This window comes from Xiphias gladius, chromosome 9 (assembly GCF_016859285.1).
Source record: "Xiphias gladius isolate SHS-SW01 ecotype Sanya breed wild chromosome 9, ASM1685928v1, whole genome shotgun sequence".
In the NCBI taxonomy this organism is placed as follows: Eukaryota; Metazoa; Chordata; class Actinopteri; order Istiophoriformes; family Xiphiidae; genus Xiphias; species Xiphias gladius.
The window spans coordinates 14,056,496-14,069,794 of NC_053408.1; the positions used below are offsets into that span (position 1 = coordinate 14,056,496).

The following is a 13,299-nucleotide window of genomic DNA, read 5'->3' on the forward strand; positions in this document are numbered from 1 at the left end:
GTAGAACTGATACTAAGCAAGAATATGTTTTAATAAACTGACATGAGAACAGTCCACGTACTATTGTATTCTCTTAACTACAGTTGCAGATGCCTTGATCTGAGTCAGTTTTTGTTCTTTTCCTCTGTTTTGAATGTGAGATTAGGCTCTTTATTCTCTCCCTCTTCTTCTTATTCATTCTCTGCCTCTTCACCTATCTGTGTTTACAATGGCGCTTCTATTAGAAATTCATGTAGAGCTTTATATGTGAAAGGCTGACTCTATCCCAGTGCGTAGATGAGCACCTGCCTTCGGCTCCTGGCACCATACGGGTGTAAGCACCGTGATTAATTCTACGCGGTCCAATTCCTGGCATATTTTTACTTCCTTAAGCTCATTTCTCCCTCTTTTGCTTTCTCTCTCTATTTATCTGTCTCTTTTTTTTTTTTTATCTCTTTCTCTCCGCTTTGTGTCGTGCTACCTATATGGTTTTTAAGCCACAGGAGGCCACTCAATTTGGACCAGGACCTATTTTTGAGGTCGCTACAGAGAAATCCCTTTAGAGGTGATGCTCCTGCAGTGCAGCCTCTCCTGTACATCAGTTCTCCCTCTTGGAAGTGTACAGCTCTCTTCCTCTGCCATTCTTCTCGTGTTGTTTTTTTTTTTTTTTTTCTCCGTCTCATTTCAGTGCATTCTCATCTTCAACCCTCCCTTTTCTCGAGCCATCCCACTTTATTTTGAACCTGCCTCCTCAAACCCTCAGCTCTCATTTCCTTCTCTTTCATTCACACAGCATATGTTAGGGGAAAAAGAGAAAACCCTGCGTCGCCTCAAACAGCATCAGGGAGAAACTTTTAAAACTGCCCATCAGCCAAATGCAAATTGCCTTCGATTAGCCCAGCACTGGCAGTAGCAGGCAGTGATCTGAGGTAATTTGAGAATGTCCAGCCTCACACAGATATCGACCCCCGAGTCTGATTTTAAAGATTTGTCTGATACACACATGTGAACGTACACCGACCATACCCACACTGTTCTGCGCATGCACACGATTTGCATATATACAAACTTTCAAGCATTTTATTATTAATTAATGAAGCCACTGTCTCACTAATCCCCTCTCCCTGATATACACACACTGTCTCAAACGCAGACAGACTCTCATTCATACATATGAGCAATGCCAGTACAGATTTGCTGACTAATTTTGAGGGTATTCGAGTGTTGATGTGACTCTGGCCTCCCGTCGTGCAGCATGTGATGCGAGAGCTCTGCAGGTCTCTATTCTCTGGGATGAACTCCAGGCTGCCACGCGGAAAGTGCCGCATGTAGCATGACATTTTCAACCAGGTCATCAGCAAACACCTCCAGCCCTCTTTCTCTCCGCCTCTCCTTTCTCTCTGCTACTCTCTGGCTTTTATAATTTTCACCTAAATCTCTCCAGTTTCCTCGTTTTCTCTAGTTTGTGTCTTCACTCTCAAAAGATCTTATTTTTCTGTTTTTTGTCCAACCCTCCCTTCCCTCTTTTGCTCTTTTCTCTGCCTCCGTTCACAGTGTGTGACAGATAACAGTCGTATTTTTGATTTGGAAAGTTCAGTGCTGCTATTGTATTACTACCAGTTCCAAGATGGAACTACCCGGCACTTGTATGTGTGTGTGTGTGTGTTCACAGTCCATGCCTTTTTGATGTTTTCAGCCCAAAAGCCATTGGGATTTTCTCTCAGCTGTGTCTCTAACAGGTGTGTTCAGCACTTTTCTGATTTGTTCTACATTCACTCAGTGCAGCCATGAATCCACACTTGCTTCTCTCGACTCGACCTCAGTGGGTGTAAATGTGTTTGAATCGCACCGTTAGGCAACAGCTTCTCTGTTGTCTGCGCATAAGCGTGTGAATGTGTGTAAGTACAAGACTGTCTCTGACATCGTTCATGTTCAACCCATCTTTCATGCAGCGCGATCTTAGCCGGAGAACTCCATCGGTTCAGCCAGAGGGGTGAATAAGTAACGCTCTGCTAAAACCTCTCTTGGGGAGCTGTGCGCGCACGCACGCGCAGACGCACACACACACACACACACACACATACACACACACACACACACACACACTTACTCATACGTATACACTCACGAAGAGTATGGGTCTGTATTTCAAGACAACCAGCATGCATTTTACACACGTTTCCACACAATTACACACAGACATTTTGTCAATGCAGGAGGCTGAGAGACTACCGAGGTGTCAAAGTCCACACATGGTAGGGCTTTAAGGGGATGATTCTGTGATACTCAAGCGTCTATTTATGAATCAAGGGTAAAACCAGGCCATCCTGAAGTCTGATAAATTCCTACATGTGTAATTGCATGTATTGATTTCTTTACAGAGAGTCCTCTGATGCTATCATGTAACAGCTGTGTAATCGAAGAAGTGTGTCATTCTTTTCCTTCAGGTGGTAATTTGGCTAAAGTTCGATGAAGATCCAAAATGGCTGCCATGGTTAATTACACGGGTAGAGGGTAATATTATGGCGGGAGATTCTCTTTGTTCAGGATGGAGGATTTTAAGACTGTTGCTTTGTGCCTCATTTTTACCCTTCTGCCCAAATGTTGCACTTACATTTTCTGTTCCCTCACGACGCATAGTTAGAGAAACGTTTAAGTCCTTTCTATTCAAATTTTCTGCTTTAAACCGAGAGTCTTTTGTTATGTTTGAAGCAGTATTGTAAGACGGAGCACTCGCAGACAGCAGATATGAACTTTGGTTACAGTCCTAATCAAGAGATACTCTGCAAGTAAAAGATATGCAGTATGTTAAAGTTTTCAATATAAGTCGCATTAAGTGTCTCTTTCTCCATGGACACGGATGCTACCTATCACCATCACATCCCACACTAAACTCAATTCAATGCTTTTTGTTTTAGAAGAGTTGACAGCTAAATGTGATGCACTTTGCTTAAGTGTTCTGGGGTGAAGGGTTGTTTTTTTTGCCCCCCCCCCACTCAAGTTTCAGCACGGCAATAATTAAACCATGAAGGAAGGCTGTGGCCGCAAACTGCTGAGGGAAAAAACGGTGGACTGTCATTTTAAAAGGATTTGGGCAAGAGAGAACCTGAGTATCTGGGTCAGGGTAGAATCAGAGAGGCTGAGATCCGCAGTGATTTAGATTCTGCTGTGAGAGTGCATGTGTCTAAGAGAGAGAGAGAGAGAAAGGGAGAGGGGGATTTTGTTCTTCTGAATGACTCACAAATTAGATAGTAAATGGGTATAGTGACAATGTTAGCCCGGTGGTGGTGAGTCACTATGTAAGCTCAGTTAATTGCCAAAATCTTCTACTATTCTAATAACAATAAATGATTGTGTGTGTGTGTGTGTGTGTGTGTGTGTGTGTGTGTGTGTGTGTGTGTGTGTGTGTGTGTGTGTGTGTGTGTGTGTGTGTGTGTGTGTGTGTGTTTGTGTATCAGCAGAAGTGAGGGAAAGATGGTCACCATCATAAACTAGGAGCCAAATCAGAATAGTTCATGGATTTATTTGCATGTACAGTGCAGACCCCTGAAGGGCTTTTAAACCACATATTTTTTAATTGTTATGATTAATTAGTATTGAGCTGTAAGGTATTGACCATGTGGTGTGGCTAATTAATCCATCCAGGACAACTTACTAAAGCTGAGAGCAGCATGTACAGTAGGCAACACAAAGCTACCAAGAGGAGGAGGATGGTCCCTTGCTGTCTGACACGCACACAATCTCACACATACACACACACACACACACACACACACACGCACACACACACACACGCACACACTACGGTCAGCTTGGCCCAGTCAACCATCCCTAAAGGGGAATACTATCTTTATCTTTGTGCTCTCAGCCTCAGCATCAATTATTCCCTGGCAGACGTTGCCTCGTCAGGGAACTTCCACTGTCACCAGTGCACAAGTCGGAGGTTTTTTCCCCCTCCAACCTTTCATGTGAAGTTATGTGGTTTTCGTCGCACCTCGCTCCGTCACTCCTCTCAGTACATTATCGCAAGTTGGCTGCTCATGTGTGCCTTATTGTCTGTTCGCTGTCTCTTTCATGTCGTCACTTCAAAAGGCTGCTAATGCTCACTTTAGAGGCGGCAGTCCTGCATGTCACAGAAGGCAAAGCAGAGTGACAGCTATGCTTAGCCGTGTCTCGGGGGAAGGAATTTTCACAGTCAGTATGAATGGGAGAGAATGCAGCGCAAGGTGGGGAAGCGGTAGGTGTTGTCACCGAGCCAAACACAGATTAAATAAATTCAGAGACAGGTTTTATTTAGAGAAGTATGGCAACACAGTAAGAAAACATAATTATATTTACATCCTTTAACCTCTCTCTGTTCCACCTCTCCTCTTCATATAAACATACGTCTTCTTTCTCATTGTGATTTCAACAATATGAAGATGTTTAGAATGAGAAAGGAGGTGCCTCACCTTCACTGTCCACTGGTGGCCTCCAGAGTCTGTAAATTGGGCTCAGCCAGGCAGGCATCTCATCTTGCCTTCTTAATTTCCCCCTCTCTGCCTTCTAATGTCCCCCTACTCCTCTTCTTCTGCTTTCACTCCCTGCCTCAAGTATAGTATAATTACAATTTCTAGGCCTGATTTCCATACTAAATATGCATCCCTCCATCTGCGGGAAAGCCAGCAGCCCAGCTCAACGTCGCTCTGGTTATCACTGTGCAACAGGCCCTCGCACCCTCACTGTACAACCACCAGTGTCATAATTACCCACAGTTAGGGTAGTTACCACGTCCTGGTCTGCTAACTTCCAAAAGGGATTAGCACTTTTTTCCCTGCGTTTTCCTGAGTGATTTCTTGAAAAAGGAAGTAAAAAATAAATAAAGGCAATGCCTCCATTTGGAGTAATCTGTTCATTACCTCTTCATTATTTGCTCATTTATTTGCAGCCTTTATCCTCCAGTATGTTTAGCTCATTAGATTTTATAGATACTGACCCACAATTTTCTTTCACTGTGCCCCCTGCTTTGTCTACGTATAATGAGTCTACAAGCAGCAGGATCTGGTTAATGAATTACGAATGCTGTACTAATGGTGGGTTGTACTTCCTACAGGCCCAATCTGGAGGTTTCATCACAGTTCAGCTGAAGCTGCCATATTGTCTAGGATTACTATAATGAGAAACCTATACACCGGGTCTGCTGGTGTCGATTTATACTGTTAACAGTAGCAACTGCTTCCCACATGCCCTCTTTCTCTTCCTTCACTGCTTTTCCTGGAAACTCATTTTCATGAAGTGTCACATCACATCATAACACATGGATAATTGCTTAGTCAGCCAGTCGTCGTCCTCAAAGGAGCTGTATTGTTTTAGCTACAGTAGAGACTTCGGGCGTCGGGTTTTGCGTTTGAGTATCAGCCAATAAATAAATCTTACCTGTGCCGCATACACGATTGTTGTCTGTAAGGAAATGCAGATATTGACTCTAAAGGATCCCTGCTAGCTTTTCAGACAGTATTTTCAATGGTAACTCTGGTGGAAAAGAACTGTCTGTGTTGTTATCCTGGCAACTCTCTACCTTGGCTGTCAAAATAGTGGCATTAGGATAGTTTTCATCCTAAGCCTCTATTAAAGAACTTATCAAGAGTTGGTCCTGCTGGCCTGCAGGCTGCTGCAGAGCTCCTGCTCACTAAGTCTGTGCTTACGTGAACACACGCACACACTTTCTCTCTTTCCACGGAATAGTTCCTCTTAACAAAGATTTGCTTTTCAAGGGCAACATCACTTTAGCAGCCCATTTGTTATGATGTCTGAGCTGCAATCAACCCTGCCAGCAGTCAGACTTCCATTTTGTCTAAATCAAAAACTACTTTTACATTATTCAAATTTCTTATCAGCCATGAATATTCAGCTACAGTTCTGTCAAAAAGCAAAATGTGATCACCAATTGTTTATACTTGTAACATGGTTTTGATATTAATATTTTAAATGCTGCTGAAATATATAAAGAAAAAGAATCATTTATTTCTAATGCCAGTTAAATAAACTTGACACCCGTTGCAGAGTTATAAGGTACCGTTCTTACAACCTGATTTCTGCATTGATTAGAATAAAAATCAACATCTGCCACTCAGAAAGACTTTTTTTTACCATAATGCTGTCAGTATTAGTATTTCTTTTTTATATCTGCATCACACAGATGGGATTGAAGAGACTGTCAAAGTGTTGAACAAAAAGAATTTGGGCTGTTTTAAGATGCTGATTAATCATATTGTGTGATAAACTGTTCTTAGTCATTTTTAGCTTCATTTTGTGTTTCCGCTTACTCAACACATGCAAAAAAGCAAATAGTGGACACTTGAAACCTAGAAATCACACGTAAAAATAAGGTTAAAATAGATAAAAACAAGCTTAGAAGTGCATACAAAAAAAACTAACCACTGAATACAGCAATGTCCAAGGGGAAAAACATCCAAGGGGAAAAAATACATTTTTATCAAGAATAGCAAAAGAGAATCTTTACTTTTTACTGAAGCCTCTGAGCAATGTCAGGACAGAAAAAGTCCTAAAATAAGATAAAAGTGTCATCACCCTTTCCCCTGACTACTTGATGATAAAAGCAGGACTTATATAAACTGTCATGCTATCCCTTGTGAAATCAGTGCTTCCTAAACGTTGGCTCGTCCTCCTTCTGGGATGATTAGTCACACTGATGAGCTTCCCTCAGATTATATGAAAGGAAGCTATCCTCCTTTACTGATGTTTGAGCCACTTAGCGTGAAGAAAGTTGTGGCTTTAATTGCTAAGATGAGAAATTCAGCAGCAGGCAGTGATGGGATCTGTTCATACTGGTAAGGTGTGTCCTCTGGCTGCTGACAGTAACGCTCAGTGACTCGAGACAAGTTTATTGCACCAAAAGACATTAAGTCATCAAGCAGCAAAAAACAAACATAGCAAATGAATGCAAAGCTGTCTGCTGATTCCTGAAAGTCACAAAAAACTAGTCTGGCAGCTGAAAAATTCTTTCTCATCTATTCTTGCGGACATGAGAGTGGTATTGATCTTCTCATCTAACTCTCAGCAAGCAAATGTTTTTTTTAAGCTCCCGTCAGTCTAATTTGGGAAATGTTGCTCATCATTTCTCTAAGTTTCTTTGAAATTCAGGCAGTTGTCCTCAAGGTATTGCGTGGAACTCTGAAGAATAAGGCATGCTTATTTCTTCATCCTCTCCTCAGATGAGCAGCAAACGCTCCAGCAGTTTCCGACGAGCCATCGCCAATGGCCGCCGCACGCTGCAGAGGGAGATCCTGCTGGATGAGACGGGGCTGGGTCTGTACAAGCGTTTTGTGCGCTATGTGGCCTACGAGATCCTGCCCTGCGAGACGGACCGACGCTGGTACTTCCACCAGAACCGCCTGTGTCCCCCGCCTGTCTTCATCGCCATCGTCACCATTGTCCAGGTTAGGGGATGACATTATCAGCTTGTCTTAGGGTTCAGTAGACCGTAGGTCATACGGTGGCGTGAATATAGTAGGTCTACTGATTTATCCCCACTGATTTAGGGATTCTTAAAACATTTTTGCCATGCAATATTTTACCTGAGACTCATGCAGTTTGCGCTACTAACCCGCAACACTGACTTTAGACTATTCTGGTGGCTCAGTGGTTCGCCTCAGAGCCACTGAAAAGATTTTCTGCCTTTGATCAGACGCTTTTACTGTGAGCTCGATATGAGCTGGTAACCCATTTGGGAGTCAGGGGCTTAGTGGGTGCATTTAATGCCGTTCCTCCAAGCTGAAACCCTCAGTCAGGCAGCATGCAGGGATTTTTTTCTTTTTTTTTGGAAACTTGGAAACAAGGTCAATAAGCACCCTGGTCACCAGAGTGTCAATTATTGAACTATTATGTTAATTTAAAAAAAAGAAAACCACTAACACAGTAGCCCTCCAAGACCACAGTTGAATTGTTTGGGATTAAGCCTCAAAAATAACCCACATTTTCCCCACAAAACTTCATTTCCCCTGAAATCATCATAATTCTCATAATTCTCAGGAAAGTGCTCTTATAATGCCTCCAAATAGCATTGAATGGTCTGTAATGACAATGAGGATGTGATAATAACGGTTCACATTCATTTTAATTTACAGAGACAATGAGTCATTATTCTATGAAAAGAAATTAATGGAACTGAACCAGATGGGCCATGTTTTTTCTGCGGGCAGTGATTGTCTCCACAAGTCGAATAAGCATCAGCCGAGGAATTCAAAAAAAGAAGAAAATATCATGTGGCTTTGTCAGCAAGAAGTGACAGTTTGGTGTCATTTCTGTGTCTTGGTTGCAGATTATCGTGTTCATGTGCTACGGTATCATGCTAAACAAGTGGGTACTGCAGACCTATCAGCCTGACTTCATGAAGAGCCCCCTGGTCTACCACCCCGGCCACCGTGCACAAGTGTGGCGCTTCTTCAGTTACATGTTCATGCACGTAGGGTACGTTCACGAACCTCCGCTTACCACATGTGGATTTCTTGGGGACTGATTCAATTAAAATCTGGTTGGTTGTTGCCGATGACAAAGAATCATAGGCGGAACAAAAATCCCCAGCCATCATTTGAATCTTGTTTTCCTTCTGTGCTCTCTCCTCAGTTTGGAGCAGCTGGGGTTCAATGCTTTACTGCAGCTGATGATCGGCGTTCCTTTAGAGATGGTCCACGGCATCCTACGAATAAGTCTGCTTTACATGGCAGGAGTGCTGGCTGGTGAGTGCCTTACAAAAATAAGTGTATTATTATGTAAACCAGTGGTTCCCAGAGGGGGTGCCGCAGCACCATGGAGTGTTGTACGACAGGGTCAAGGGAGCCGCAAGATTTGTTAATTTACTATGCATTTTTATTGACGTTCCGCCACATTTAAAAAAAAAAAAGGGCAAAATGTACAATAGCAACACATAAATGTTTTATATTACATTTGAAAATATTGAAACAGAAGGCAAATAATGCTGCTACTACGATTGGTGACATGACAGCTCTACTTTTGAACAAAAAAAAAGCAATACATACATGTATACAAATAGCATACTTAAGTTGTGTTCATTGTTTATTTTATGTCCAATATTTATCTGCAAATCTGCAAAGCAACAGGGTCCAAAAACCGCTTACTTCTTTTAATTTGTTGAATTATTTTTATTTAATTGTGTATATTTAACTTAATATTTACATTGGTTGTCACATATTTTACATCAGTGTTAGTCATTTGTTAGTTAGTGAATGTACATTCTTATAACAGATATTCATGGCGTCATTTTTCGCTGAAAATGTGCGTTGTGTGGGTCGGCTTGGGGTGAGGGTGCAATAAATAAAAAAACACTGTGAGGGGGAACCACTTGTGTAAACTATGCAGTGGTGTAGCATGTAGTTTAGAAATTTTTAGCAAATGTTCAGACAGTTTTATAATATGAACTATGTTTTCCCTTTTAAAACAATGACATAAACAGAAAAGGCTGTTTATTCTCTGTCCTGCCCTTTGTTTGGGTTTTTGCCAGTCTACGGTATATCTGTACTGACCTAGTTTGTTTTTTCTTTAATTACTGTTTGTACCGTCTATTATTCAGAAAAATGTAGATTTTTGATTTGTGGTACCCTCACCATTTAACAAGTTAAAAGAGTTGTACTGCATCTCATATTTGCTGTAAAAAAACCCAACAACTACTTTAAGCTGCAAATGCAGGCCCTGTGAGGCTGAGTTCGTTTGCATCTTGTCGTCGAGCCGACATCCATGAATGGCCTGTTTGATAGTTTTGATAAACGCGACTCGGCCGGTGGCCAAGCCCTTTAAAAAAAAAAATGCAGGCCACCAAATCGAATGTAGTGGAGTGACTCACGGTGTCAAGAGGTCGGACTGCAGCGCTCGAGTCTTTGTTGACAAGAAACCTCATTAACTTTTATCCTCCTCCAAGCCAGTTTGGAGATTGGTAATTTTAAATCCGCACTGATTGCCGGATGTGGTTTCTCACTGCAGTTTTGCTGTTAATGCATATTTGCAGAAGGCATATCAACACTACTGCATAAACCTCTCTTTCCTTTCATCTTCACTGGGAAGAATTTCTGTCTTGAATCTCTTAAATCTCTTGCTAACCATTATTTTAATACTGTTGAGAGCAATAGCCTAATTCATATTGCATTATATTCATTCATTTTTAGTAACCTGACTTTTCTTTTCTATGTGACTAAAAATCTGAATTCTTTTTTCTTTTCCTTTCCTCTCTCTGCACATACAGTAGTAAAATGGAGTTCAAGCTGCTCCAAACTCCTCATGCTTTGTAAAAATTAGACCCAGACTCGTATGCACACACACACTGTTAACACTCATGAATTATTGTAGCTTTGATTTATTTTAGCAATGATAATAGAGAAAGAGCAAGCGAGTATGGGACTTAGAAGACGAAAAGTGGGAGAGTAATGCAGGATGTCTCTCTGGAGAACTAACCTAAGTGCAGTTTGAGATGTTGTTTGGAGATTTAAGCTGCACCCTGAATCGAAATGGAGGATTGTGCATGCTGACATTTGTACCCTCAGAGCCTGGAGTCAAACTGCATTCACTAGAATTTCTATGCTCGAGTTACATCGTAGTGATCAAAAATTGAATTTCTGTAGTACAAGTTGATTCTGAAGCTGTGTGTAACTGTCTGGAATGAAATCTGAATTTTACTGCATTTAACTTTCCAGACGATATAATCAGTATAAACTCAATCATAATCACGATTCTTTGAGCCAACATGTAGTAGACTTTGAGTTCCACCTCTTCAGTCTGACAAATGAGGAAAAGAAGAAGAAATCAGCGGAATTCCTCCAGAACTTTTAGGAAAAGCTGAGCTGTCTGATGGTCACAAGATGATGAACAAACAATTTTTAGTGGCACAATAATTTCACCTCCTGATTCTTGTTGATGGAGCTGAAATTGGAGCTGTGCTGGCACAAATATTGTGATCTACTTGAAATTTTTCCATTAGAAAGCAGGTTGGGAAGTGCACTGGGACTCTTTATTTGTGTAATTCTCTGTGTGTTTGGAGCTATGGAGGAGGCTGTGGGGGCCTCAGGGTTAATGACGAGGGGCAAGCGTGCTCAGTCGGGAGTAGAGAGACAGCACTGTTCCCTCCAGGTAAGAGGTCAGACAAAGGCCACCACCTGGGCTTTGGCCACAGCAGGAGGTTTTCAAATCACACTCAGAGTCTAAAGTTGGTATAGTGAGGCGCACTGGTGGTGAGAATGGCATTGTTGAATGTAAGCATTTTTTCCAGATTTTACAGAAGTCCATATAAAAAATCTTGTGAAAATGCAGTTTTTCAAATTGGCTTATATTAGCATGATTATAGCTATCATTTTAGAGTGCATTGTTGATTGTTTGAGCACTTCATTAATCGCAGTGAGTCTTATAATTATACCCCTTCCAAGATTTAGAGGACCATGAATTAAAAGGAGAACGTGGTTTCTATTTGATTTCCCTCTGAAACGTTGACGGCAGTCCCCCTGGTGCCACCAAAACAGCTCTGACCCTGTGAGCATGGACTCCACAAAACCTCGGAAAGTGTCCTGTGGTATCAGGACCCAAGACGTTAGCAGCAGATCCTTTAAGTCCTATAAGTTGCGAGGTAGGACCTCCATGGATCGTACTTGTTTTTCCAGCACATCCCAGAGATGACCAATCTTATTGAGATCTGGGGAATTTGGAGGCCAGGTCAATACATTAAACCCTTTGTCATGTTCCTCAAACCATTCCTGAACAATTTTTGCAGTGTGGCAGGTCATATTATCCTGCTGAAAGAGGCCAATGCCCTCAGGAAATACCATTGCCATGAAGGAGTTTACTTGGTCTGAAACAATGGTTGGGTAGGTGGTACGTGTCAAAGTAACATTAACATGAATACCAGGACCCAAGGTTTGCCAGCAGAACATTGGCCAGAGTCTAACACTGCCGCTGCCATCCTGCCTTCTTACCATAGTGCATCCTACTGCCATCTCTTCCCCAGGTAAATGAAGCACACGGACCCAGCCTTCTACATGATGTAAAAGAAAACATGATTCATCAGACCAGGCCACCTTCTTCCATTGCTCCATGGTCCAGTTCTGATGCTCATGTGCCCATTGGTGCTTTCAGTGGTGGACAGGGGTCAGCATGGGCACTCTGATTGGTCTGTGGCGATACAGCCCCATATGCAGCAAAGCTGCAACGCACTGTGTATTCTGATAGCTTTCTATCATAGCCAGCATTAAGGTTTTCATTCATTTGTGCTACAGTAGCTCTTCTGTGGGATTGGACCACGAAGGCCAGCCTTTGCTCCCCACGCACATCAGTGGCATTGGGCGCCCAGGACCCTGTCGTCGGTTCACCGGTTCTCCTTCCTTGGACCATTCTAGGTACTAACCACTGCATCCCGGGAACCCCACAAGACTTGCCCTTTTGGAGATGCTCTGACCAAGTCGTCTGCCATCACAATTAGCCCTTGTCAAAGTCGCTCAGATCCTTTTGCTTGCCCATTTTTCACGCTTCCAACACATCAACTTCAAGAACTGACTGTTCACTTGCTGCCTGTTATGTCTCACCGCTTTAAAGGTGCGACTGTAATGAGATAATCAATGTTATTCACTTCATCTGTCAGTGTTTTTAACTTTGTGGCTCATCGGTGTATATTCATTTTGAACTTCTTCCACTGAGAAAACACTAATTTCATTAGATTATCACATGAGGTTTAACTGTCATTTCTTTGCAGAAGGACCGACAAACAAATTTCTACATTAGGAAGATGTAAATGATGTAAATGGCCATGAATTAGACGGGCAACATTGGTTCTATAACAAATAGTGTAAAAGCTCAGAACAAATGTAAAGTTATCATACAAGGCTGTGTTTGACATATTTCAAATTTGAGAATCTGAGGATGAAGATAAGCATCTATTTTAGTCGATACATCTCAAAAATTCCACTTTAGTTTTTGCTTGCTTTTATCTTCAACCTCATTTGATGCTGAAGTTCATATAATACAAGTTTAGCCATCCTACCCATATGGCTCTGTGGAAGGCTCTGCTGGTTGTTCCACCACTTTGGTCCAGACTGAAATATCCCAACAGCTATTGGATGGGGCAATATGAATTTTTGTACAGATACTCATGGACCCAGAGGATAAATCCAAATGACTTTTGCTCTGGCACCACCATTAGTTTAACGTGTTTTTTTAGGGCAGTGTGTCAACAACTACAGGATGGATTGCCATGTAATTTCGTACAGATATTCATGTTCACCTAATGTAATCTCTTAACTATTCATTTATTGCCACCATCATGTGAAA

General features: G+C 41.9%; 1 protein-coding gene across 2 annotated transcripts in view; it reads left to right on the top strand.

Moving 5' to 3' along the window:
- The window catches only part of rhbdl1 (rhomboid, veinlet-like 1 (Drosophila)), a 40,578-nt gene that overhangs the window by 8,194 nt on the left and 19,085 nt on the right, over positions 1-13,299 (top strand). For both annotated transcript variants that reach the window (XM_040134319.1, XM_040134318.1), the window contains exons 3-5: positions 7,194-7,418; positions 8,300-8,448; positions 8,605-8,717. In XM_040134319.1, the coding sequence (XP_039990253.1) occupies positions 7,194-7,418; positions 8,300-8,448; positions 8,605-8,717 (487 nt within the window). The remainder of the gene's footprint in view (positions 1-7,193; positions 7,419-8,299; positions 8,449-8,604; positions 8,718-13,299) is intronic.